General features: G+C 35.5%; 1 protein-coding gene and 1 long non-coding RNA gene across 5 annotated transcripts in view; one reads left to right on the forward strand and one right to left on the reverse strand.

Annotated features, from left to right (window-relative positions):
* Positions 1-27,184, reverse strand: part of LOC137245503 (uncharacterized) — a 359,413-nt gene that overhangs the window by 239,786 nt on the left and 92,443 nt on the right. The window lies entirely within an intron of this gene.
* LOC137245502 (uncharacterized protein C34C12.4) lies at positions 1,305-25,821 on the forward strand. 4 transcript variants are annotated; one of them, XM_067776289.1, is made up of 4 exons: positions 1,305-1,432; positions 19,223-19,364; positions 24,396-24,441; positions 24,538-25,821. In XM_067776289.1, exons 2-4 carry the CDS (start codon positions 19,293-19,295, stop codon positions 24,759-24,761), a joined length of 342 nt encoding a protein of 113 aa, XP_067632390.1. In that variant the 5' UTR covers positions 1,305-1,432; positions 19,223-19,292; the 3' UTR covers positions 24,762-25,821. The 4 variants fall into 4 exon arrangements, with proteins under 4 accessions (XP_067632390.1, XP_067632391.1, XP_067632388.1 ...); XM_067776290.1 differs by having other exon boundaries at positions 1,367-1,478; XM_067776287.1 differs by lacking the exon at positions 1,305-1,432 and adding an exon at positions 1,485-1,625.

Genomic DNA, 27,184 nt, shown 5'->3' on the forward strand with positions numbered 1-27,184 from the left:
TTTGCATACAAAAAATGTAAACAAACATTTTGTTCTTCCTTTTTTTCAAGCGTACGTATGCTCAGCGACCAACATTGCTGTCACTGTAGCTTTGTCGCTTTCATGCAGTTGAAGCCTCGTATGCAGCTCTCCATTCAAATATATGTGTTCGGCATCAAAGCGTACAAATTTCGCCGGCAGCGTCTATGACGCGTAGCCTCGTGTGCACCTTGCATAAGTGTACATTTTTCAGTTTTTCATAGTTAAGGAATTGACCTCCAGATTTTTGTGTTACACAAATATAGTGAACTTGGGTAGAGAAATTCAAATTAAAAAGTTTTTCACAATAATTTGAAAAAACTCTACGTTTTATCTGCTTTTTACACTTAAAGGAGTAACCCTCCGTAATAAATTAAAATTTTAATGAAAATCAATAACTGAACTGAACACTTTTTGCCATGATATAAAATTAAAATTCTGTGGAACAGGAGCAACACTTTTGTGACTACATAAACCCTGTTTCAATCTTTTACGTCTCTGCACAGAACCCTAATTGACCGTTTTCAACCGAAACAACAATAGCAACCCAGATTTTCCCGTTATGCTCACTTATGCGAGTGCCTGTCAGAAAGAAGTCAACACACTTGTAATCATTGTAAATTTTACCAAGTAGCGCAACTAACAGCTGATCGGTGAAAATTCGCACATTCACACGCACAGTTCTCGACTCAGTTTCAAAACAAAACTTTAGATTATTTAATTCAAATTTTAAAGTGAGATAATCCTTACAAATTTATGTATACAGAATATATATGGCGTTTTTGTTGTTATTAAAACAATAGTTTTATTTATATTAAAGCTCTTATCATTTTTTTTTTTAACTTTGAAAAATCTCCGAACACCATTCCTTCATTATATGACATTCGACTGCCTAGTCCACTGCCTTCCACTCTATTCGCAACATAACCTCTACTCATTGTTTACTATTGTAAAATTTACAATGCCTCTACTTAAGCTGCCAAACTATATAGTAAACAATGCTTGTACTTGTACACTATGATAAGCGTTACATATAATCAAAGCAAAGAAGATAAATATATATTTGTCGTCTTTCCTCGTGTTCCACTGATACATGAACCAGATACGGATAGAGATTTAGCGGGCAAATGCAACAACAATGTGAACCATATGGATCACATTGTTGTTGCATTTGCTTGTTAATTCTCTATCCGTATCTGTACATGTGCCATTGGAACACGAAGAGATTATCTGAATTTTCAGTGATTTGTGGTAACACTGCATGTTGTTATATCGATAAAATGGTTCAAGAAGTTATCGAAGTGTTGGCTGCACTTATTTCATTCTTTTTTAATGTTCTATTTGTTTTTTCGACAATATAAGATTTTGTTTATTTTCAGTTCCTTCACGTTTGGACACATCCCCTAAATTTTTGGTAATATTTTCTATACGTTTTTAGAAAAAAGTGTAATGAGATATATGTGAGTTCCAAAGGGAAACGGATAATAGAAATAAGTTTGTGACTAAAAGCTTAAATTGGCTAGGTCGACATAAAGAAGTTTCATGGTACGATTGGAAAGCGACCACAAAAAGCCAATTTGACGCAGTTATATTGTTGAACGATCGAGGTAAAACCGTGAAATTCTGCAAGTATAATATATAGAATTTTCTATCACTCATTCTCATGCCAAACTGCTTGTAATGAGGGTAAAGTGTTGCGGTCACAGGTGATCCTAACTAGATTTTTATATATACTTATGTTGGTGTGCTTTGCATATGTATACATATATATAGGTATTTGTTTTAGAGGACACGGACAAATTTTCGCAACTTACAACTTTGACCGAATTACTAAATATGCTGAGAATTAAAGAAAACTCCGTATATGATTAAGAAATAATTAATGATTGCCCTTCGTAAACACATACCTCCAAATCATCAGCTAACATAAACAGCTTCAACCCTTTAGGTTTATACTGATGTGTTTTATAAAACACATGTTTTATATGCATATTATTAGAACATAATGTTTCAAATATCCAATATAAATTACTAATGCTATGACCTCACTTCTCCCGTAAGAATTATAATTCTATGATATACATATGTAGGTACATAAATGTGGCAATTCTTAGTGGACTAAGAAGTAATATCTCAGATTTAACTTTTTTAATGATCTTCACATTTTAGCAAAAAGCTGAAAATTGAATAGATCATTGTGAAACGTTCTGAAGGTTGTGATAACGGTAATAAGCAATACGTCAATATCTTTTATGTCGCACCAGCAGGTGCTACTAAATCCTTAGCAAGAGAATATCACTACATATAACATCTTGATTAAAAATGTGATAGCTATATTTTCAATTCTGTTCCAAATATATTTTCAATAAATTGGCATACCTGCCGCATATATTCTAAGCCTCCTAACCCACTCGGTGATGACGTAACTGTGGCCTGTTTTAAAAAACTCATTTTTTAGTTTTTGTTTTTTTGTTCTGAAATGGTCTAATGTACATATGTATACTTCGTTGAGAGTCTATTAAGTTCGTTGAGGGCGCGGAAGATTTAATAAATTCATAGTGATTGTGCCGACTAGCAGACAAATAAAATAGGAGGAATGAGCGAAGTGTTCTTAGGGGCACATTAAACGGTATGTTGTAAAGAAGAGGTGGACAATCCAAAGAGCTTGCAATGATGTTATAGACAAACATGCCCTGCTGCACCGTTCTCATTGTTTCAAGTGATAGTAAACTGATAAGTTTGCAACGAGAGGAATAAGATGGCAAGGGATCATCAAAATTTAAACAGCATAAAGCAAAGCGAACAAACTTTATTGAACTCTTTCTACTCTGCCCGAATGACTGGTAGATAGGGTTCCAAATAATGGATGCATATTCTAATTTAGAGCACACCAAAGTGATGTATAGGGCTTTCGTGGTATGAGGATCTCTAAAATATGTTTCATCCCTGCGAATTAAAGCTAGATTTCTGTAGGCAGATATGGTTATTGAAGGTGAAGTTGGAATCAAAAACAACGCCTAGGTCAACATATTCGGTGACTGCCGCCAACTGGCCGCCTGAAATGCCATAGGATGAGGAATTGGAGCGGGATGATTTCGATAATGACATAGTGAAGCACTTTTTCACGTTGAGGAAAAAATTGTTGATAGCGCACGAGTCAACCAGAGTGTTAAGGTCGTTTTGCAGAAGGAAGACATCCGAAGAGGAATTGATTCTACGGAAGAGTTTAAAATCCTCAGCATAGAGAAGGAAACTATTTATTTATTTATTTTAGTTTATTTATTTATTTATTACGGCTTAAAGACTATTTCAAGATACAAATAGTACTATTCTATCTTATAGGTAGAGTTTTACAAAATTCATATAATTTTGCCTTAAAAACTAAGATTTCATTGCAGTTTTTAATTTCTAATGGGAGCTCGTTGTAGCCCTTTAGGCCTTTGTAAAAAATGTTTTGCTTATCTATTTCTGTTCGAAACAATGGCAATTGAAATTATGTCTATTTCTAGTATTTATATTGTGTGTTTGCTCCACTAGAACTACGTTATTACTTAAATACTCAGGTACATTTCCATGTTTTATATTAAATATCAATTTGATGGTATGCAAATAACTTTTTGGTTTGACACTCAACCAGTTCAACTTTTTTAACATATCAGTCGTTCTAGCATCTCAACGTTTTTTAAGAATTAACCTCATACACATATTTTGAAGCTTTTGTAGTTTATCAATTTCTTTGCCGGCTGTTATGAATAAGATCGATGGGCAATACTCAAAGTGTGTATCAATAATAGATTTATAAATAATTATTTTATATTTTTCTTGTATATACTTGGTAGATCTCTGCACCACACCAATCTTTTTCGCGACTTTCGCAACTGTGTAGTTTACGTGCTCTTGAAATTTAAGTTTGTTATCAATTATAATTCCTAAATATTTTATGCTATTAACTTTTTGTATGCTTTCATTATTTATTTTTAGCCCACTTAAGTCCTCATCATTAATATTTTTTCTTTTTATGACCATATATTTGGTTTTGTTTATATTAAGCTTTAGCCTATTCGCACATAGCCCATGTGTATAAGTTGTTAAGATCATTTTGCATTTTTGATACCGTAGTAGTAATATTATTATCACTGATCATAAGAAATTCATCATCCTCAAATAGTTTGATCGCATAGTCTTGTATCGCATTTAATATATCATTTATATTTATCGCACTTGTTACGTTAAAGTGTAACAACTCAAAATTCCCAAATTTTAGTTTTTTGCAAGAAAACAATGTACAGTGGTCATCTCTACCCACTGTAAAAATCGCTCAGTGGTTTGTCTAGTCTTTCGTTAAAAAAAAAACCGTTATCTTTGTTATCAGAATGACTTCTTTAGACTCAACTAAAGAGTTACATTTTTAGTTGTCTCCAAGTGTTTGAACAAATTTGTTCGTTAGCGTATCACAAAAAGTGTAACATTGTTAATTGTGCCTATTTACAACATATAACGGTTTGTTTAAGTTACGTGTTATTTCGGTTTATCACTCTTTAGTTTCATTAGGTAAGTTTATTCTACTGTGTTATATCGTATTGTTACCACTATGTATATGAAAAAATTTCAGGAAAAGAGTAATAACTCAAAAATTTGTTATTTTCGTGCAACTACTAAACAAATAAAAATGAAACAACGGTTATATTATTTTTAATGATATTTTCGTGCAATTATATTTTTTTTCCTTGTAATATATTATTAATATTTACGGAAACAGTTTTTCGTTTCTACTGAAAATGTTAAATTTTGAGTTGTTACACTTTAACGTAACAAGTGCGATATTAGGAACAATATTGGTGCTACAACGGAACTTTGTGGTAAGCCTATGGGCACTTCCAATTCGTCAGATATCACTGTTTTTATAACTGTTCGCTGTTTCCTACGTTTTAAAAAACTGCTGAACAATTCAAGCTCTATGTCTTTAATACCAATTTTTTGAAGTTTCTTGATAAGGATTTCCCTGTCAACCGCTTCGAAGGCTCTTTTAAGGTCAAGAAAAACAGCAATCACCACCTTATTATTTAGGTCGTCTTTCCACTCCTGTTGTTGTTGTTGTTGTAGCAGTGCTTCGCCCCACCTAATAGTTGCGAACGATCACAAATTGTCATCAATATCCTCTAACGGGAGTCCAAGGAAACTTGCTGTTTCAACAGGGGTGTACCATAATGAAAGGGGTGTTAGAGGCGTTGGTTCCACATTACAATTAAAGAGATGGTTGGTGTGATGTGGGGACACATTGCCAGCGGGGCATACATTTTGTATGTTGGGGTTGATTCTGGATAGGTAAGAGTTTAACCTGTTACAGTATCCAGAACGAAGTTGAGCTAGATTGACTCGCGTTTCCATGGGGGGTATGCGTTCCTTTTCCGCAAGTTTTGGGTACTGTTATTTGAGTACTGGATTCACCGGGCAATTCCTGGCATAAAGGTTCGACGCCTGTTTGTGGAGTTCACCAAGGACCTGCTTGTGTTTTTTTGCTTCATACGGCTGGGTTCTCAGGTGCCGTATTTCCTCAAAATGCTTATCAATCAGATGGCCCAGAAACCTGGGCATCCAACAGGAACTGTTTGGTTAGCATCTCATTTCTCTCCGTTATGGGGAGTATTCTCGCCTCATTATGTAGATGGTGTTCTGGGGACATAAGAAGACAGCCCGTGGCGATTCTGAGCGCAGTATTTTGGCAGGCCTGTAGCTTCTTCCAGTGGGTAATTTTTAGGCTTGGCGACCATATAGGGGACGCGTAGCACGCAATCGGCTGGCCAATTGCTTTGTATGTGGTAATGAGCGTTTCTATGTCTTTTCCCCAAGTACTGCCAGCAAGGGATTTGAGGATTTTATTACGGCTCGGGGCTTTCGGAACAATGGCGGCTGCGTGCTCACCAAAATGTAGATCCTGATTGAACGTCACACCCAAGATTTTGGGGTGTAGGACTGTCGGTAGCGTAGTGCCATCGACGTGGATGTTCAAAATGGTCGACATTTGGGACGTCCATGTTGTAAATAAGGTCGCGGAGGATTTAGTCGGTGATAATGCCAGGTTTTGCATGGCGAAAAAACTGGAGAAATCATTGAGGTAGCCGTTTATTCTGTTGCAAAGCTCATCGATCTGTGGGCCTGGGCCTGTGGCCATTATTGTGCAGTCATCGGCGTAGGAAACGATAGTAACTCCTTCTGGTGGCGAAGGTAGCTTAGATATGTAGAAATTAAACAACAGTGGGGATAGGACACCACCCTGGGGCACCCCTTGTTTAATTCTTCTTGGTTTTGATGTTTCATTTATAAATTGCACCGAATCTTGCCGACCACCCAGATAATTTGCGGTCCACCTTTTAAGACATGGGGGAAGGGTAGACCCTTCCAGGTCTTGCATTAACGTGCCATGGTTGACCGTATCAAAAGCTTTTGATAGGTCTAGCGCAACGAGTACTGTTCTATGGTGGGGGTTTTGATTTAAACCGCAATTTATCTGGGTGCTGATGGCATTTAGCGCTGTGGTGGTGCTATGGAGTTTTCTGAAGCCATGCTGATGACAGGCTAGCTGCAAATTTGCTTTGAAGTAGGGGAGCAATGGTTTCAAGCGTCTTTGCTACTGGCGATAAGAGAGATATCGGGCGATACGACTCCCATGTTAGCTGGTTTCCCAGACTTTAGTAGCGGGACCACCTTGGCCATTTTCCATTTTTCAGGTATGCCAAAGGTGGAAAGAGACAGGTTGAAGACATGTGCTAAGTATTTGAAACCCTATTTCCCTAGGCTTTTAGGCATCGGCATGGCTATGCCATCTGGGCCCACTGCTTTGGATGGTTTAGCATGACCGATGGCATCCTCAACCTCTTTGGCGGTGATGGTAATTGGTGACGCGCTGAATTTATGTTTATGTGCGTGTCTGTTGGCCCTCCGTCTATCTTTGTCGACCGTAGAATGCGTTATATATTGTCGGCAGAAAGCGCTCGCGCATTTTTCCGCATCCGACAGCACTTTATCGACCAAAGGCGATGGAAACTTTGTCATTGCGCCTAGACGGATTCGATAGGGACTTTACGGTGGACTAAAGTTTACCTACACCGGCAGAGAGGTTACAGCCGCTTAGATGCTCCTCCCATTTCGCCCGCTTGTATTCATCCACAAGCAATCTGATGCGTTGGTTTATTTCCCTTATTTGGGGGTCGCGGGATCGAGCTGTCTTATAAGGTCACGTTCTCTCGCTAAATTTGCGGCCTCCGCCGGGAAGTGGGACGAATTTTGGGAATTCTACCGGCGGGAATGAAACGTGCCGAGGCGGATTCAATGACCTTGCGGAAAGCACGCTCCCCTTTGCAGGCATCAGTCGGGATAGGGAGGGCAGCAAAGCGGTTGTCTGTAAAGGATTTGTATTCGTCCCACATTCCTTTTTTAAAGTTTATCAAAGTGCGTTTTTCTGTGACGATGAAGTCGGCGGTACGCTCGAGCGAAATAAGTATAGGCAGGTGGTCGGATGCCAATGTTACCATCTGCTGCCAGTTCACGCAGTTTACGAGTTCTGCGCTCACGATTGATACCCAACTTTCCACTCCTAAAACCCGACTGTTGATTAACAAAAATTTTGTTTGAGTCTAGGTGTTTTATCAATTGATTCTTAACATAAATTTCAAGAATTTTAGCATCACTTGGTATGGTATTTATAGGTCTTAGCTCTTCTGGCTGTATTGTCTTTTTAATTTTTTCAACTGGAATCACTGTTGACATTTTCCACTTTTCTGGTACAATACCTTCTTCCAAACTGCTATTAATTATTTGGGCGTAGAAATACCCTGTATACACAATAGAGTCGTTTATTACGCTGCCGGACAGAATTTTCCTGCCGCCTATTTGTATTTAAAATCTTGTAGGATTTTTAAAACTTCATCGTTCGTTATTTTAGCAAACTTAAATTCGGAATTGGCGTGACTACCACTATTGTCAATATTGTTATTTATTTCCATCACACTATTTATGAAAAATTTGCCATCACTTCCAATTCACTTTTATTCGAAGCTATCGCCCCTATTATAAGCATTATTCGATCTTCGATCATCGCTGGCTATCGAACATCGAAAATCGAATTTGAAATTGGTATTATGACACCTCATCTCTGTCGAAATTTTCGTTGTGTATCTAATTTTCAAGCGAATAGAAATTTGTTGTCGACGCTGTATCGAATAGATAAAGAATTGTTTAAAATGTAAGTTTTTGTATTTATGTTCTACTTTTTTACTACCTAATAGTAATTTTAAACTATTTGAATTAATTTTATATAGGTCCAAGGTTGTGAGCACAAAACTACAGCTTGAAAGACTGGTTTCAATTATGGAACAAAATCCCCATATAGCAAAAGGAACTTGTACATTATAGAAATGCAACTTTGCTTGATGCAGCTCAGCCTCCTCGTAATTCAATTTGATCCATCTTTCAAAAATAAAATTTTCCAAGACATTCAACACCTCTGATAGTACCACAGACACAGTGGGCTGGGCAAGTCCGAGTGCATTTTCGTTTCCAACGCTCAGTTGGTAGGATCCTTGAGCACAAAATCGGAGAATTGTTGCCAATTTTAGAATATTAGGAATAGACTTGGCTCTAGTGCATTGCTGCAGCAGTTCATCTGTACTGGAACACAAGTCCATGAACGCTTCTTTGGACAGTCTGAATTTTTGAATAAATCTATAAACAAAACTTATAATTTCAACAATTTAACAGTTTAACAATTTAGAAAGCTACACTTACGTGGTGGAATTCATTTCCAAAGATTTGAAGCATCCCTCATCCGTCTTCTACTTGCTAGCTCCAGTAAGCTTTCCTCTTCATCTGACGAATCATCAAACCACAATTCCGTCTTAGTCATACTTTTATTTTTAATATTTGCATTTAATAACTAGTTCTGCTTTTGTTTATTTATATAGTTTTATTTGACAGAGTATTGGAAATGTGCTATTGTGAACTTTTGAATTTATCGAAATTCACAATAACGCTTGCCTTCGAACGCGCCTCATAATACCGAATGAAAATTCGTTCGATCAGCCGTTTCGACCACAGCCGATGATCGAATATGTCTCACAATAGGGGCCTGTGCTATTAATATTTAGGTTAATGCATTTTAATACACTAACAGCATTTGCAGACTTGCTTTTTCGGTTAACTTTTGCGGAAGTATATTCCTCAAGTTGATCTATAACTTCTGATTGGTGCGTTAGTTGCTAATAACCAAGCCTATGCTTTTTTGCACTTAAGTGCTTTAAATATACCGGACATTGTCGGCTATTACGCAAGTGATTTACGTCTAGCCCTAAGATCAATTTTTCATTAGACTATGCAATTTATACACTTGTTTTTAGGTGTTTCATCACACTCCGTGCTTTTATGTTTACCCAAACATTTGCTGCACACCTCATGACTTTTACAATCGGTTGCTTCAAGGTTGTATCCCTTACATTCGAAACACGTTGTCACATTAACACCATCGTAAAATCTGCATATTTCCCATCCTACGTTTAGTTTATCTAATTTCATAGCGTTACTAATCATACCCTCATCGACCTCTACAATTGCATTATAATAATTTTTGTTGTTTGTTTTGACATTATATTATTTAATAATTTTTATATCGCCCTGCTCTAGGCATTTGTTTTGTTTCTTTAAACACTCTATTAATTCACTATTATTTTTTTTAAAGTGCACACCAGTTATAAATTTTCTTGGTTTATAGTCCCGTGGAATCTTAAATAGTGAGGCCAAAGAGCTCAATATTAAAGAGCACAATGAAATGCTGAACAAACAGTCCTTGCTTAATTGTCATAAACCAGGACATCCTAGCAAACAACTGCTTGGTTCAGCACCACCTCCACGGGGATTAAGGGAACATCTCTTAAAGCACTATGACGAGATCTGACACCTGCCAACACTGCCGTTTGATCCAGGCAAGCATAAACAGGCCCTTAGCCAAATCCACACAGAATCGATAAACGTCAGGACGCACCCGGTGAACCCCATTACTAATATGCAATATCCCACCCTTGCAGAAGAAAGCACACTACCAAGGGAAACACGAGTCACTGTAGGGTTATCAACTTTGTAAAATATACTTTAATTTTGTAAATTATTTTTATGTTATATCACTTTTAATAAAGTTATATTAACCTGAAAAAAAACCATAAATATATAGTGTTAAACTATATATTTAAATAAATTTATTCTCACTATAAAAATTAATAGAATTAATTAGAATATTTTCATGTTGAAATAAGATTAAAAGTAATATAACATAAAAATAATTTACAAAATTAAAGTATATTTTACAAAGTTGATAACAGTCACCCTGGCCCAACTTCGTTCTGAATACTGTAACAGGTTAAACTCTTACTTGTCCAGAATCAACCCGATATACGTAATATATGTCCTGCATGCGATGTGTCCCCACATGACACCAACCATCTTTTCAATTGTAGTGTGGAACCTACGCCTCTAACACCCATCTCCCTATGGTCCGCCCCTGTTGAAACAGCCAGTTTCCTTGGACTCCCGTTAGAAGATCTTGGTGACAATTTGTGAGTAGTCGTGCCAATTGAATGGGGCGAAGCACTGTTAATACAACAACAACAACCAGGAATCAGATTTGGAACAGCAGTAGGGTTTTCAAAGTTATATGTAAAGAAATCGGCGAAAAACTCAACAGTCATTAAGAGACTGGGAACTTTTGCCGTTAAAATTAATGCAAATGGGTATATTAGTGGAACCGCATTTGGAGCGAACAAAGTTCCAAAAGACCTAGGGTTATCTTTTAGCTCAGTTTCGAGCCTACCCAAATACCTGTTGTACAGAAATTGGTCGGACAAATTAAATTGTTACCCACTGTTTATATATTGGTCTATTAGAATATGTTCTCGGAATTGTCTCTTTACAGCTTATTATATTTATTAGATACGTTTATTTTTTAGGTCTTTTATAGTTTCGTTGTACCAAGGTAGGTTATCCACATAGCTTTGGGCCAAAAAGGTGAAATTAAATATATCAAACCATAATCGAATGATTCATGATATCAAACAGCCTAGATAGGAAAGCATCAAAGCAAGCACATACATTTAAAGAAGCAAATACATTTTCCCAGTATATCTCGAAAAAAGTATTATTAAGCTGCTCAAAATTAGTACACCGGGAATTAAAAGAAAGAAGGTGCGTCATGTCGGTTACACTGCCGCATTATTTCCCCCTGCGTATACGGGTTTAATATTTACCCACGGGAATGCATGCCTGTCATGGAATCCGACCAATATTAAGCTATATGTTTCACGGGGACTGTGTGCTCACCTCAAATGAGAAGAGATTTCACTTTTGAAGAAGTTGACAATGAGGAATTCTAAGTAGTGGGAAATCTTCTATTCTTGAAGTTGGCTATAAAGCATTTTCTTCATGCTATATGTTGTCAGGAACGTTTTCTGTTAAGCCTTATGTCACTAAAGGTAAACTAGTCACTTCATCCCGGTCACTCATTCCGGTTACTTGCACAAATTGCTATAAATTTTGAACACATCAAAACGAAGACTAATGACTATTGTTTGTGGATAGTAATTGTGAATTGAAAGAGCGGCGGTCATGATTGTTTAAGTACGCACTCTGGTTTTTTTTTTTGAAAAGTTTGATACTGCCTCAAACTATGCTGAATGGTGGAACCGACTTTGTAAATTTGATTAGTAGCAAAGGCATATTAGTTGTTGTTGTTGTTGTAGCAGTGTCAGTAGTCGTGTTCGTTCTTGATACTCTGATGATGTAGTTGTTGTAGTAATAAAGATCCTCCCTGAAGGTTTTGGAGTGTTAGAGATGTTGATGTGCTTTGCTCGATATAGATCCGGTACGTTCCGATAACAAGTACCATTATGGTACCAGCACGACCATCTCGGGAACGATTTAATATGCCTACATTTAGCCTATTAGGCCATCCCGCCCTCCACCCCTAGTTCCATGAAAAATTTGGGCACGCCAAAGTCTCGGCTGCTACAGAAAGAAGATTCGTTAACGTAGGTGAGGTTGACAATTGGATTGGAGAAACTATAAATTGCGCTAGCAATCCCTTGAAAGGGCTGCGGTACACTACCTCTGGAATCATTTGAGTAATTTAAACGCCCTCTATGACAGGCTTTATTCTACTCTACCTAACCCGCTGGGGGTATAGTCAAGCTGATGTTGCTATTGTTGTTGTAGCGATGAGGACACTCCCCGAAGTCGATTTGGTATGACCACATGAAACCTAGGCCATACCGCCCTCTCACCCCCTAGATCCATCAGGAGTTTGGGGTCGCCAAAGCCTCGGCTGTTGATGAAACAGAATTCGCCGCAGGTAGGTGAGGTTGACTATTGGGTTGGAGAAGCTATATATTGCACTACACAACCCCTTGAATCAATTTGGTATGTTATTCGGCTCTTACGACAATAATTTGATACCCTACGGGACAGTTTTAGTACAATTTTTTTAACATAACTCATACCGTGACGATCATTTAAGGGGGGATTTGGTTGCGCGTATGATAGAGTGAGTTAATCAAACTCTCATACGTAAGCCGATTCTTCTGTCTAAGTTTTGGTACCAATAAGTCTTAGTTTCTTGGGATACCGATACGACAATAGTAAAACGAGGTACTTTGAAGGAAAACGCAAATTCCGTTCGGTTTCTTTCTTTCTCAAATCAACTCTTGCTCTATTCGAATTCATACATATTTTCTCTACGCTGAGCAATACCGTAAAACCATTGGTACACGTATTTATTGCTTTAGAAAAAAAAAAAATAATAATAAAAGGAAAATACATATGGGGTATTCCATCTCATTTCGACCAATTTTGAACCTGACCCCTTTAGAATTGGCTGAAAGTTTTTCTTCTTTTTCTAGCTTACGAATGACGTTTTTCAGAATTTTTTCAAATTTTTTCATCCAACTCAAAAAAAGTTATGAATTTTTAAAAAAACACCGTTTTTGTTTTCAAAATGCTATAACTTTTTCAAAAATTGACCGTTTGGGATCTTTTTTTTTTTTTAAAAAAGTGTTTTTAAATGTACTTTTCGGAAAAAATACAAAAAAATGTTTAAAGTTTTTTTTTTTTGTAATTTTTCAGTTTTTCGAGATTTTTCGAATTTTGCCATTTTTTTTTCTCTCATAAAAAACTTAAATCAATTCTGCAATCATCCCCACTAATCCCGGAGTGGGCCGATTATTATTATTTTTTTTTTTATTCAATTGAAAAAAAAAACTAAAAATTGTTTTAACTTTTTATAGCATTTTGAAAACAAAAACGGTGTCCAACTCAAAATAAGTTATGAATTTAAAAAAACGGCGTTTTTTTCAAAAAGCTATAACTTTTTCAAAAATTGTCCGTTTGGGATCTTTTTTTTTTTTAATTTGTTTTTAAATGTACTTTTCGGAAAAAATACAAAAAAATTTTTAAAGTTTAAATAATCGGCCCACTCCGGCATTAGTGGGGATGATTGGAGAATTGATTGAAGTTATCTATGAAAAAAAAAAAAAATGGCGAAATTCGAAAAATCTCGAAAAACTGAAAAATTACAAAAAAAAAAACTTAAACATTTTTTTGTGTTTTTTCCGAAAAGTACAAAAACGGTGTTTTTTTTTTAAATTTGAAAAAATTCTGAAAAACATCTTTCGTAAGCTAGAAAAAGAAGAAAAACGTTCAGCCAATTCTAAAGGGGTCGGGTTCAAAACTGGTCGAAATGGGATGGAATACCCCATATACTTGTGCATATATTTGCTTCCAAATGAGAGTAGGCTGCGAATCAAAACAATTGTTCCAATATACATTTGCTATTGGAGCACGACTGTAGGCTGGAAAGCTGCGTGTATTGGTTTTATAATCTACATTAGATGGGTTCAAAAAAAGCTCTATTTCAGCCCCTGAAATCAAAGCTTTTGTTGTAAGGGTCTTGTACTAATTTTTTTTGATTTGTAGCCTTTTTCACTAACGCAGAAATCGTTTTTTATTATAGCTTGATTATTTGATATACAATTTTTAAAACTGATTCGAAGTAAAAAAAGTATGCTTCTCGTATGACAAAAATATGGAAACGCGACTACCTATAAACTAGAGCTGGATTCGATTCGATTTTTTTAAGAATCGATTTTTTCGATTCGATTCTAGAAAAAAATCGATTTAATCGATTAAATCGAACCGAATAAAAATCTATTTAAATTTTGCTTATATCTCGCAACACTTACTTACGCACTTACTTACGTACTTAACCATTTACCGGACAGATAAAACAGGACAATTTCTATCTCGTTTCGTTGACTGCCGACAAAATTGGAGGCATCAAGGAATTCCACATGGGTCTTCACTTGATCCTTTCATAGGAGTGAGATAATTAGTATAGTATATATATAGTATATACCGAAATGCTATACTTTTTGCCCTTCAGGGTCACTTTCAAGCTCAATTGGCTTACTAGAATCTAAAAATGTTTTATTAATTAGTTTTCATTTCGTACTGAACACAATACCATACCCGTATATGTAATACTCCTACATTGCTATTACAATATGCTCACAATGAGTTTTGAATTCGAAATCAAAAATAAGACAGCCTACGAAGTTTTTGTGATTATAGAAGTATAAGTGTGAGAAAAAAAATTTTAATTTAGGTACATTTGATTTTTGATAACGAAAACAAAAACATTTAAACAGTAATATATCGGTACTCTGATCTTTGTAAGTGTACCCAGCATTGTGGATAAGACAAATGTGATAACTTCTGCATAGATGTCAAAATTACAAATAGAATGGATCAGCTGATTTGTAATTGACTATCGCTGTCTTAAGCCGGAGTCATTGGTGCCGTATGTCGTATCGCTGTATCCGTATGCCTAACGTAATCAGCTGTTTATCGTTACGACGGTAAACCAAAACCCAATTGGTTGGCTACGATACGGTTACGACCTTAGCGGCACCAATAATCGATTGCATAGATTCTCATAAGGTTGGTCGAATCAGCTGTTAAAAGGTTACCGATACGGTTACCGATAAAGCACCAATGTCTCCAGCTTTAAGCGGCAGTTACCCACCGACGTGTACCGTATGTACGGACGTTTGTCGTTCGAAACACGTTTGACCGAACCCTCAAGTCCGTAGGAATCAATGTGTGCGTCTGTGTACATGTACATAACATATTTGTGTGTGCATTGTTTAGAGCAAAGCACTGTTGCCATTGACGAGTTTGCATGCATGCTTATGGAAACATCAACTTTTTCCATTTTAATTGTTGATGTTGTAAAAGGCTGGAATTAATATTAAATAAATATAAATATATTGCATATTTATAATCTGCACTTTTACATAATTATTTCGAATTATTTTCACAATTTTTCAAACTTTAATTAGGTGTTTTTGCATAAAACTGCAAACGGTCAAAAATTAGCGCACACAAGTTTACTAGGCAACTCTGTCTAGTGAGAGAGCGATCAGCTGACACGTTCTTACGGAAAAAATCAAAATTGTTTTGATTTCTACGTTCCGGGCTACGTACGTACGGGCGTTGCACGTCGGTGAGTTTTCGTTTACATTGCACATTCATAACATAGGTCGTGTCAGCTGACACGTTTTTTCTACGTACGTTCGTGGGTAACTGCCGCTTAATTTCTTCATCTCTTTCTACCACCCGCTGTAGATAGCCGATCCGATAAGATATCACACTTGTTTTATCCACAATGATACCCAGCTTGCATTAGCAATATAGAAGTATTACATTTACATACCAGAAGTGCGCAAAAATTTCTTCATCTTTCTCTCGAAGCCACAATATAGCTAAATTTACAAAAATAAAAATTACAGAATATGTATTTCCTCAAGCGTCCATAAAGTTGATAGTGATGAAAACTTCGATGCCTAAAGAATCGAACGACTTAAAAAAAAATCGATTCTACATTTCTAAAAAAAGATCGATTAAGAATCGAATCGAAATCCAGCTCTACTATAAACGGTCGCACAGCTCAAACAAACATTAGAAGGAATTATGGAACTTCCCTTCAAAAACGCGAGTACTCCATAAATAATGTAAGGAATACTCCTTTGGGAGTATAGGAGTGTTCCAAAACTAATCTGTATTCATACAAAAAATGTGCTCCAATTAAGATTGCGATGTCCTAGGAGAGGAGTAGGTGATCCCACTCTCGCTTTGTTTGTAAGTATTCCATAGAGTACATACGTGAGAGTACTTTCCAAAGTACTTTCACTGTAGAACTCCATGGAGCACCCACAGAGGATCGTATGCCAAAGTACTAAAGAGGAATTGTGTCGGAAAGAATTATCGGAGTGAATTTAATTTAAAATGAAAGTAAATGAAGAGGGGCAATACAACTTTTATATTTTTTACTTTAAAGTTTAAAATTTTTAGTTTAAAATTCTTATGTCAAATAGGCTAGTTAAATAAAAAAAAAACTAAGTCGTATTTACAAAGATACAAAAATTGTTCCGCGATACGCTCTCAACATCAGCATTACATTTTTTTTATTTTGTACGGGGATCGAACGAAAATTTTCTAAGTCATAAATACTTACACGTTTTGAGCTTCGCTTACTGTGTTTGTTTTGAAAGTCTTCAAACAATCGCCTTTTCAACCGTTTGCTAAGATATTATGTTTTTGCAAATAATACAGATTAAATATATATATGTACATAGATATGTGAGCATACCGATTTGAAAATACATTCATTTATAATTTTTTTTCCAAGAGTGATCTTTTTCCATGATGTACTATTTTTCCAAATTTGGCTAGGAAAAAACGATCGCTTAAAACGCAAACACCCTAATGTGAGTATTGAGTTCATGTTCATCAGCTTTATCAGTAAAATGGAGACGTGTACAATTGCTCTTTAAAGAGTAGTATTCGTAAATTTATATGTGTGGGCAAATCCAAGAAAAGTTATTTCAAATCTATGTAAGTTAACTTAAGTCAGGGTGAATTCAAAATAAGGTGATGTCATGCCAACAGCCGTTTCTACGATATCCTTTGTTAGCAAAATCTGTGGCAGCAGGTTGCTATAAAACAAAATCAAAGCTTAATATCTGAGCCATCAAAAAATGCATAAATTTCGTTACATCTAAATTTACAAACTATGTTTGTACGAAAGAATATGCAGCAGAAGGCAATATCAATAAAGTGACATGCTAGCAAGAGTGGCTTTGGTTGTTGTTGTTGTCAAAAACACGACTTTTGAGTTAATAACATATAAACGTACCCAATATCATGATCTATGTTGTATAAAAAAATCAGTTACAAATTTACCACGTGCTATAAAAATGAAAATATGCCTTTATATGTGTTTGTTAAGTTTAAACCTTTAAGTAAGTGTTTTTGTTTTAATGGGCGTGGTCCTCAAACGATTTTGCTTAGATCTATCGCAAATCGCTAATTTACGACTAGAAAATCTTTTAAATTTCTTGCATTTTACGCCATAAATCCAATTCACCAGCCGAGCTTGACAACAATATCCGTATTTGTTAGGGCTTTGTACAATTTTTTCTATTTTTCGAAATTTTCGATATCGAAAAATTGTATATGGTTTAATCTTATTTCGGACATTTTCAATACCAAACTACTTTGGCTCAGTGTGTGTACCAAATTTGGTGGGATATCGCCATTTTCGCTCAAGTTATCTTGTTAACTTACGACCGGAAGGATACCGGGAGTTCGCCCATTTTTGCAAGAAACAGTTATTGTCATAAAAATAATATTATTACGTAATTTCATCGGGATTGGTAAATTTTTCTTCGATTTTCTTAAAAGCCAAACATCAATATAAGAAATGCTGGGTATTAGGAGAAATAGAAAAAAGTGCCAGCCAATTGCGTTGTCGACGATTAGTGGACCTACCCCATGTTCTGCCAGCTACTAAAATGTTTTGGTTTTATTCTACAGCATCGAATAAATAAGCATGTAGATAATATTACTTTCAGTCAGTGAGTATTTGAAGGTTTGTTTATAACGTAAGAAGATATTAAAGTTGGAAAAATCCTTAACACAATTTTTTTTAAGTTCGGGAAGCCCTATTTTTATTGAAAAGACGGAGGTAGTATACATACAAATGCTTATTTAAAAAAAGTTTTTTTGATATTTTCGTCTATAAAATATTTATCCTATAAGTTTTCTCCAAAAATTATTGTTATACATATGTAGATGTTTTGTATACTTTGTGAATTTATTCAAATCATTTAACTTTGCGAAAAATGACACGTCAACTGGGGAAACAAAATTGCGTTTTTGAGCTATTCGAGTTTGAAACTTATGAAGCATTGTGGATAAAACTTCCCTGCAAAAATCGCGAGTACTCCATGCATGCATGGACCATATACTCCGGCTCAGCATTACATCAGAATAATCCATGGAGTACTCCAGTATGACACAAGTGGACCACATGATCCAACGATTTTTGCAGGGTTATCCACAATGTTATGAAGCGCTATACATTTTTTGTTGTTGTGGTATATTCATTACGTTTCATACGACCTGAAAGAAATAGCTTTTCGAAAAAAATTTTTTTTTAATTAAAGAAAAAAGTGAAGTTTTTTGCAGTTCAAGAAGTCAGTTAAACTAAAAAATATTAACTTAACATACTAATTAAATTTTAGGCTTCGTGACGAGTGTGACACCTACGCAAAAACATTTTTTATTTACGATCTATTTTGGCTTGCATAGTTAGATCAGCCGTTTTGAGCATAAAACGCCACATGGCTTAACTTAAATAGGAATTCTAACGTGCAGAACCGCTACAGTGAACTTTGACATAGGTGTGACAGTAATTTATTATGGATGTGACAGATTGAGAATGAAAAATTGTGGAGAACTATATTTTTGCATTACTTAAGCCTAAGCTATGAAGGGTAACCCTGAAGGTGGACAGAGAGTGAAGAAGGCCTCTTTGTCACTGTATGCATGTAAAATAATACTTGAGTGTACGTGAATCCTACTTTGTTGTTGTAACCGCAAAAACTATCCTCGAAGATTTAGGGAAACTATGCGGATGTGCACAGCAAACTCTATAATCATTTTAATAAGAAGAAACATATTTTCGTACGAATATTCAATTCATAATTGTTTTTAAAACAGCCCACTGTGTGTCAAAACAAATTGCAATTTCAATTCTTTTTCTTTGCAGTTGAACCAGAAAAAATTAACGCCCAATAAACTAGCAGGAACAATAACAATAACAAACAAAAAAAACAATTATGGCTGATGAATTTGATGGCTGCGAATGCGTTTGGTCGCATGAATTCGCCATGCAGCGACTTTTGGCGATGGTAAGTTTCGTGGCCCAGCCTTTTTAAATTGTTGGTGTCTAACAAAAGTTTGCTTAACACATTGAGTGCCATGTCGTACGTTTTCGTGCGACACCTAATACTTTCTGGGGTGCCACGTCGTACGAAAACGTGGGACAGGTATTGTTTCGCATTAGATATTGTCGTGCGTTTCTGTTTAACACTACAGTGTTTTTTAATGTTTTCCTAGTACCATAATGTTTGCCCTAAAATTTGGTCCATAGAGCTATCTGGATTTTTGCGGGTTTTATGATAAAATCTCGGAGGTGCTTTTTAGATTTGAAAATTTATTGGAATTCATTCGATATTTGGGGAAAAAAGGTTAAAAAAAGATACAAAAATATTAAAATTAGGGTGTTTTTTTAATTTACATATATTTTTAAGATGTGTATATTTTGGAAAACAATCAATGCACAAAAACTCCCCCAGTTGGGGCATTGCGGACTTGCTTCCTTTCGACTAAGTTTTTTTTTTTTGATTCAGAGTAGCATAAAACGCAAGCACGTCGGATGCTTTTATTATTATCATCTACTCTTTGTGATAATATGTTTTGATAGCGATACAGGCTGCGGGGATTTGGGATCTAGTAAGTCCTTAGCAACGCGTTCACGGAATGTTCGTATATGAATGTTTTTATTCGTAGCTGCTTTATGCACAGTAAAGGCATTTGCCACGGAAAGTCCGAGTAAAAGTTCAATTCCCAGCTTTCGATACCATTTTAACCCTATTTTAGTAAGAAGTCATGTGGTCGGAAAGATCAATGCCTGATTTCCCCTTATTATATTCTACCAGAGCCAATGGCTTTTCTGTTGCTCTTCTTTTACGTCTCGGGCCTCGACAAGTTGAAGGATCTTCAGGATTATTTGCTCCACCTGAAGTGGATACCGTTATCGGGGCATGTTTCGTAGATAGCATTCTGACGTCGCGTTTATCTTTCCACTTCAGCACAACTATACCATTGGCATCTTCTCTAGCCACTACTTCACTTTGCTTTATAGGAGCAACCTTAACTTCTTTTGGGAAATGTTTCTTGTTGGCACGGAGTGTACCGACAACATGTATTTTTTGATCCAAGCATTGAACGAGCCAATTCATAGCTTGTGTAAAAGTTGCCTACATATAAAGTTCGACCTTCATCTTTGAACTCAATGATCAAATCCTCGCAAACACTTTTTGCCAAACCGACTTCTCTCAATCCACTTGATGACTTTCCGGAGTATATTTTCACTGACCAGGTGAATCCTTCGGTAGAGCACAGCTTAAAAGGCTTTATACCATAAGGATGAGCTTTATTTGGTATATATTGTTGGAATAATAGTCTGCCTCGCCATGGAATAAGGGTCTCATCAATTACTATGTTTTCACCTGGTACGTAAATTCTTTGGTACCTCATTTGTAGCATGTCCAATAGTGGTGTTATTTTACCAAGCCGATCACCTGGTACAATTGAGTTATTGTCTTAGAAGTGCATGAAACTAAGCAATAGTTGAAAGCGATTGCATGACATTGTTTTCCCCGGAATTGAAAAGTTGTAGAGCGAATCTTTGGACCAATAGTCTTTTAAAGATCCGACTTTCACCAAACCCATCCACAAGAGAAGGCCAATGAACTTCTTCATTTCAAAATCTGTTGTTGGTATCCATTTTTTTCTTCGAGAAGATCTCATAACAGTAGCTTGACTTAAAGATTCTTCCGCATACTTATTTGTTTTTGATACAATTAATTCAATAACGTCGTTGTCAACAAATAGGAGAAATGCATCCAAACAGGAAATATCTGTTGGAATACACTGTTGCAAGCCTGATCGCCCAGTGAATGTAAAAGTTTTCTGACGAGAACTAAATTCAATCCAAATATTTGTTTCGGAATAATCGACTACGTTTGACAATGCTGTTGGTTCGTCCTCATCCATCGTCCTCGTCTTCAGTATCGCAAATATCAATGTTATTAGCAGAGTCAGTGTCCGAATCATCTGGTACCAGTTCTCATCAGTCAACGAGTCATCGCACGAAAAATCATCATCACTAGTTTCCAACGCTTCACGTATTTCATGTTCTCTAAGGCTTCGCTTCGCCATTTTTCTGATTCAAATAAATCTACAAAAATAAAAGAAAATAAAGAAAAATAAAAATAAAGAAAAATAAAAATAAAGAAAACAAAAAAAGAAGAAAAATAAAAATTAAAATAGCACAATATAAAAATAAAAACAAATATAATAAAAAATTAAATAGAAATAAAGGAAAATGCGTATAAAGAAAAAAATAGCAAAAAATCGCTTCGTACATTTTCGTACGACAGCGATTTTTACGATTGCAATTCCGTCGCGCGAAAACATAAAAACAGTTATAAAATCCAAAATAAACGAAATGATTCGGAACTGGCTCAGAACTCAATATTCATACACAAAAATTAATAGAGGCAGAATGTCTCAGATGTGTTGTTAGTGTAGAAATAAGATAAACTGAATTAAGCAAGGAGACAAATACAAGCAGGATAGCCTAGTGGTTAAGGCAACTGCAGTTTCACCGTGTGATTCGCGGTTCGAATCTCGGTAAAACCTTTGATAACATTACGAAATTTCCTGACGATGAATTCGTGGCGGTTTTCGAAATGGTACCATCGCGATATGCCAGTAAATGTTTCTTTCTTTTCAGTTTCTCTTAGAAAAACATAATAATTGAATATTCAATTATTATCACGTATTCAATTATTATAATCCGGTGTTAAGCTCATGAATTCTTAATAATAAGTATAAATTGAACACACCATTAAAACAAACAAACATAAATTCACAATAAATGTTACGATCCACATAAGATTGGATTGTATTTTTTGTTCACAATAGATTTTGAACTGTCAAATTGGTTTCCAAAATTATAAAAATAAAGTAAATAACTGCGATGGATCCAATTTATTGTTTTTTTTAACTCCAGTAATAGCGAAGGCGATGAAAAGATAGTTCGAAGGCGGTTAAGAGCGTGCAGTAACCCTTAGGACTTATCGAACAAAGCGTAAACAGATCATTTACTTATGTACTATTTTTTGTAACAAAAAGTTATTGGCATTTCTTGAAGAGATTACGCTTAACTTAGAAGCTTTTAGTTACTTTCTGTAGAAGTTAAATTTGAAGAAAGCCGATACCAAAGCGGGTGTCTCGCCATGAATTTCGCGAATATTTCCTTTTGGCTTGGATTAAGCTTGTTTGAATTCAACCTTTGTTAATAATAATGGTTTCAGATTTGTTATTATATTTTATTTATTCATCTATTTTAACAATTTACACAATGAAATTTGTGTGTATACGATCGCCAGTTTGTGTTCGTATGATACGTTCAACTTCGATAAGATCACGTATGTTGCTATCCAAAATTACGATCGAAATAGTACGTTCACGTATGTCATAATCCGAAAATCATGTTTTTACGTGACGAGTTATACGACCACACATGTTACGATTTGCCCCCTAAATTCAAAATGTATGAGAATACATGTTTTTGTTTAGCTGTGCAACATACTCTGACTCTTTATAATATTGTGACGAATAATAGCATCACTAAGTGATACTAGCATCCCTTAGCCGATACTGAGCAGCCACTCGTAGGCACGTAAACAAATCAATCATCATGTACACACATACATACAAGGCAACGGAGAGATACACACAAACGCATATCATCATCAGCCGAAGCGGGTTAGGGGATCAGAATATACCCGCGGTAGATATGCCTGTCGTAAGAGGCGACTAAAATACCAGATTCAAGGGGTTGTGTAACGCAACCCTTCAGGTTGCCAGCGCAATATATAGCTTCTCCGAACCCAATTGTCAACCTCACCTATCCGCGGCGAATCCCGTTTCACTAACAGACGAGGCTCTGGCGACCACAAGCTCCTCATGGAACTTGGGGGTGGGGAGGGGGGAATGGCCTGAAGGTTTAATGTGGCCATATACATCGTTCCCGAGATGGTCGGGCTAGCACCTTAATGGTGCTGTGGTACCGGAGCGTACCGGATCTTTATCCGGCAAAGGACCATCACATCGATAACACTCCCCAAAGCCTTCGGGGAGCTACCTTATCGCTACAACAACAACAACAACATCATCAGCCGAAGTAGTACTCACATATACACACGCATATGGCTACAAACTACAAATATACATGTATGTATATAGCTGGTAAAAAAGCATGAACTTCAGGAAATTACTAGACCTAGGAGAAATGGGTGGGCGAGGCAACAGAGAGTATAACAGCAACACAAGCTAAGGCATGACTAAGCAGTTTGATTTAAACGCGCAATTAGTTGTGAAGTAAGAGTTATTGTGAAGTACTCTCGAAGTAGTCTAATAAAGACCATTTTGCATTACTGAATATTTGAGTGATTTATTCAACAGTTTAGCGATTCGAACGTTAGCAGAAGATTTCAACTAAGCAGAATTTCTCTAAATTCGTTACAATATCTTTTATATCAGCTTAAAACGAAGCAAAAATTTAAACAATTCAAATGAGAATAGAAGGAAAGACGACGCCTACGTTTTAACCTTTTTAATTTTTTTAACACAATAAGGAAGATCCAAATTCGATCTTCGATAGCCAATATCTACGTTTTGGAGGCTCGATGGACCAAACGATTGTCCGAATGTTTTGATCCACCAGACGTTATACGGAGTCGAAGGCAGAAAAAATCAAAATTTACGTAGCTGTCACGAAAACTTGTAGAAAAATTGCAAATCATTCAAATAAAAAAGAGGGTTAGAGCACGCTCAAATCTTGACTATTTTTTCTTAAAGTAGTAAAGCAAAAAATATAAATTACGAAGATTTCGATTCCGCACTTTCACATTGGAGATGGTTATGGATATGGGTATGGTTACGACTATGGCGTTAGGGTTAAGAAAGTTTAATTGGCCTTTTAAGTCCCAAACCCATTTGACCGTTTAATACATACTTGAGCGAACTTTTCTTAGTGCACGCATAAAATTATTAGTTCATTTGTAATCAACATCTTGTACTTCCAGATACGCCAAAGTCAAAACCATTGCAGCGATACGGAGTGCATTGATGGTTAGCTGTTTTAAACAAAAATAATTGCCGAGAGCAAAAAAAAAAAAAAAATTATAAATTTTTATACCAATAATCTTTTTTTATACCTCTTTATAGTATCGGGTCGTTTGCGTGAAGCAACAACAACCGGCACTGGTAATGAAGATGGCAACTTTACTATGATGACGACCATTTTAATGCTTTTTGCTGTGCTCATGTATTTGATTAGACCCGATTCGTTTATGAAGTTAACAAATACAAAACGTAGTTCACGAAAGCAAGATGATGATGGAGATTTACCACCACCACCACCGCCACCAGCACCACCTGCAGTTAATTAATATTTGCGCGTTTTGATAGGTGGGGATTACTACTAATAAATTTTTGGTCTGTCATTGTAATGAAAACCAATTAAGTTAATATCTTTTAAATATACTGTGAATTCCGCCACAAGCAAGTATAGTTTCATGTAAACTTTCATACGCGGCTTCTTTAGTGAACTTGCTTTTAACTTTTAAAAATTTTTTCTTTAGGCTTAATAGTCAATGCTACATATATTACTAGTATAAAATATTGTACCATGTGATTTAAAAAAATTGCTACGCGCCTTCGATGTGAGGGTTATTAAGGCATAATTAGAATTATTAAACGAAGTTATATTCAAACATACATATTAACCGCTTCATTGATAGGAAATAAAATATGTTTATCAAGCTCTTATTATTGCAAAAATGTATGAAAATGCCATTTTAAAAAGTTTTATAAACTTTTTGTTTATTTTTTCATGAATAAGGAGACAAGTATGGATGTATGTATATAGTTCGTTAAACTAGACAACTTTATTCGTTTGCTCTAAAGCAGCTTGTGCAATACCATTCCAGCTAAGCTCTGCCCTAAAAGTTTTTAAAATATTTAAATAAAGTAGTTAACATATCAACGGCTGAGTAAAATATCATCCTACTATAAACGGCTGCCGTTTTGAAAAACGCCCCACCTAAGCAAACTGTTGGTAGACTCCTTTCAAATCAAATTGCAACTGCATATCCTAAATATTTGTATCTATGCAATATTTTTCTACATTTTATTTACAAGCGGTGTGCTAAGCAACATACTTTTTAAACCATTTTACAAATATATCAATACAAACAACACACTTTATTAAATGCGAACTAATTAAAGCGGATTTTTAACAATTTACAAAAATTGATATGTATAAACATTTACATACACATATTTATGTTATAAAAATTAATAAATTTTTACTAGTAGAACCGTTTGTAATATAGAATATGAGTATTAGATAAAGTACTAGTATATTTTATATGAGTTTCGCTCATACATGCATATATATTACCCAAAAAAATAATTATTTCAATAAATCGATTTAAAAACTACTAAAAAGTATGCATTTAAAAAATTATTTTAGTAAACAATTAAGAACCACAATCAACTGTTTTTCAACACTGTAAAGCACTCGACTGGTTATGGCGCCAAAAAAAAATAAATTTACGATATTGATTAATGTGCAACAAAGAAGAAGTTTCCTCATTTTTGGAAGTTGTCCTCCAAAACATTGTATCCATCTTATATTTTTTTAAACTCATTTAACGTACTTCAGTCACTGAGCAGAGCTCACAGAGTATATTAATTTTGTTCGCATAACGGTAATCCGTAACCGCATAAACTAATCGAGATAATTATAGACTTCTATACATCAAAATGATCTGGGCGAAAAAATAAATTCATTTAGCCATGTCCGTTCGTCTGTCCGTAAACACGATAACTTGAGTAAATTTTGAAGTATCTTAATGAAATTTGGTATGTAAGTTCCTGGGCACTTATCACAGATCGCTATTTAAAATGAACGAAATCGGACTATAACCACACCCACTTTTTCGATATCGAAAATTTCCAAAAACCGAAAAAGTGCGATAATTCATTACCAAAGACGGCTAAAGCGATGAAACTTGGTAGGTGGGTTGACCTTATGCCGTAGAATAGAAAATTAGAAAAAATTTTGGATAATGGGCGTGGCACCGCCCACTTTTAAAATAAGGTAATTTAAAAGTTTTGCAAGCTGTAATTTGGCAGTCGTTGAAGATATCATGATGAAATTTGGCTGGCATGTTACTCCTATTACTATATGTGTGCTAAAAAAAAATAGTAAAATCGGATGACGAACACGCCCACTTTTAAAAAACAATTTTTTTAAAGTCAAATTTTAACAAAAAATTGAATATCTTTACATAAGTAAATTATGTCAACATTCAACTCCAGTAATGATATGGTGCAACAAAATACAAAAATAAAAGAAAAAGAGAAAAAATTTTAAAATGGGCGTGGTTCTGCCCTTTTTCATTTAATTTGTCTAGAATACTTTTAATGCCATAAGTCGAACAAAAATTTACCAATCCTTGCGAAATTTGGTAAAGGCATATCTTCTATGCCGGTAACTGTTTCCTGTGAAAATGGCCGAATTCGGTTGAAGCTACGTCCAGTTTTTATACACAGTCGACCGTCTGTCCTTCCGCTCGGCCGATAACACGATAACTTAAGCAAAAATCGATATATCTTTACTAAACTTAGTTCACGTACTCATCTGAACTCACTTTATCTTGGTATTAAAAATAGGCGAAATCCGAACTATGACCACGCCCACTTTTTCGATATCGAAAATTTCGAAAAATTTAAAAAATGCTAATTCTATACCAAATACGAACAAAGGGATGAAACATGGTGATTGGATTGGTTTTTTCACGCAAAA

This window comes from Eurosta solidaginis, chromosome 3 (assembly GCF_040869045.1).
Source record: "Eurosta solidaginis isolate ZX-2024a chromosome 3, ASM4086904v1, whole genome shotgun sequence".
In the NCBI taxonomy this organism is placed as follows: Eukaryota; Metazoa; Arthropoda; class Insecta; order Diptera; family Tephritidae; genus Eurosta; species Eurosta solidaginis.

Coding starts and splice junctions, on each gene's coding strand:
- LOC137245502 (XM_067776289.1), top strand. CDS start 19,293: ATGGCTGATGAATTTGATGGCTGCGAATGCGTTTGGTCGCATGAATTC. Junction 19,365..24,395: donor TGCAGCGACTTTTGGCGATG/GTAAGTTTCGTG, acceptor TTGTACTTCCAG/ATACGCCAAAGTCAAAACCA. Junction 24,442..24,537: donor CGATACGGAGTGCATTGATG/GTTAGCTGTTTT, acceptor ACCTCTTTATAG/TATCGGGTCGTTTGCGTGAA.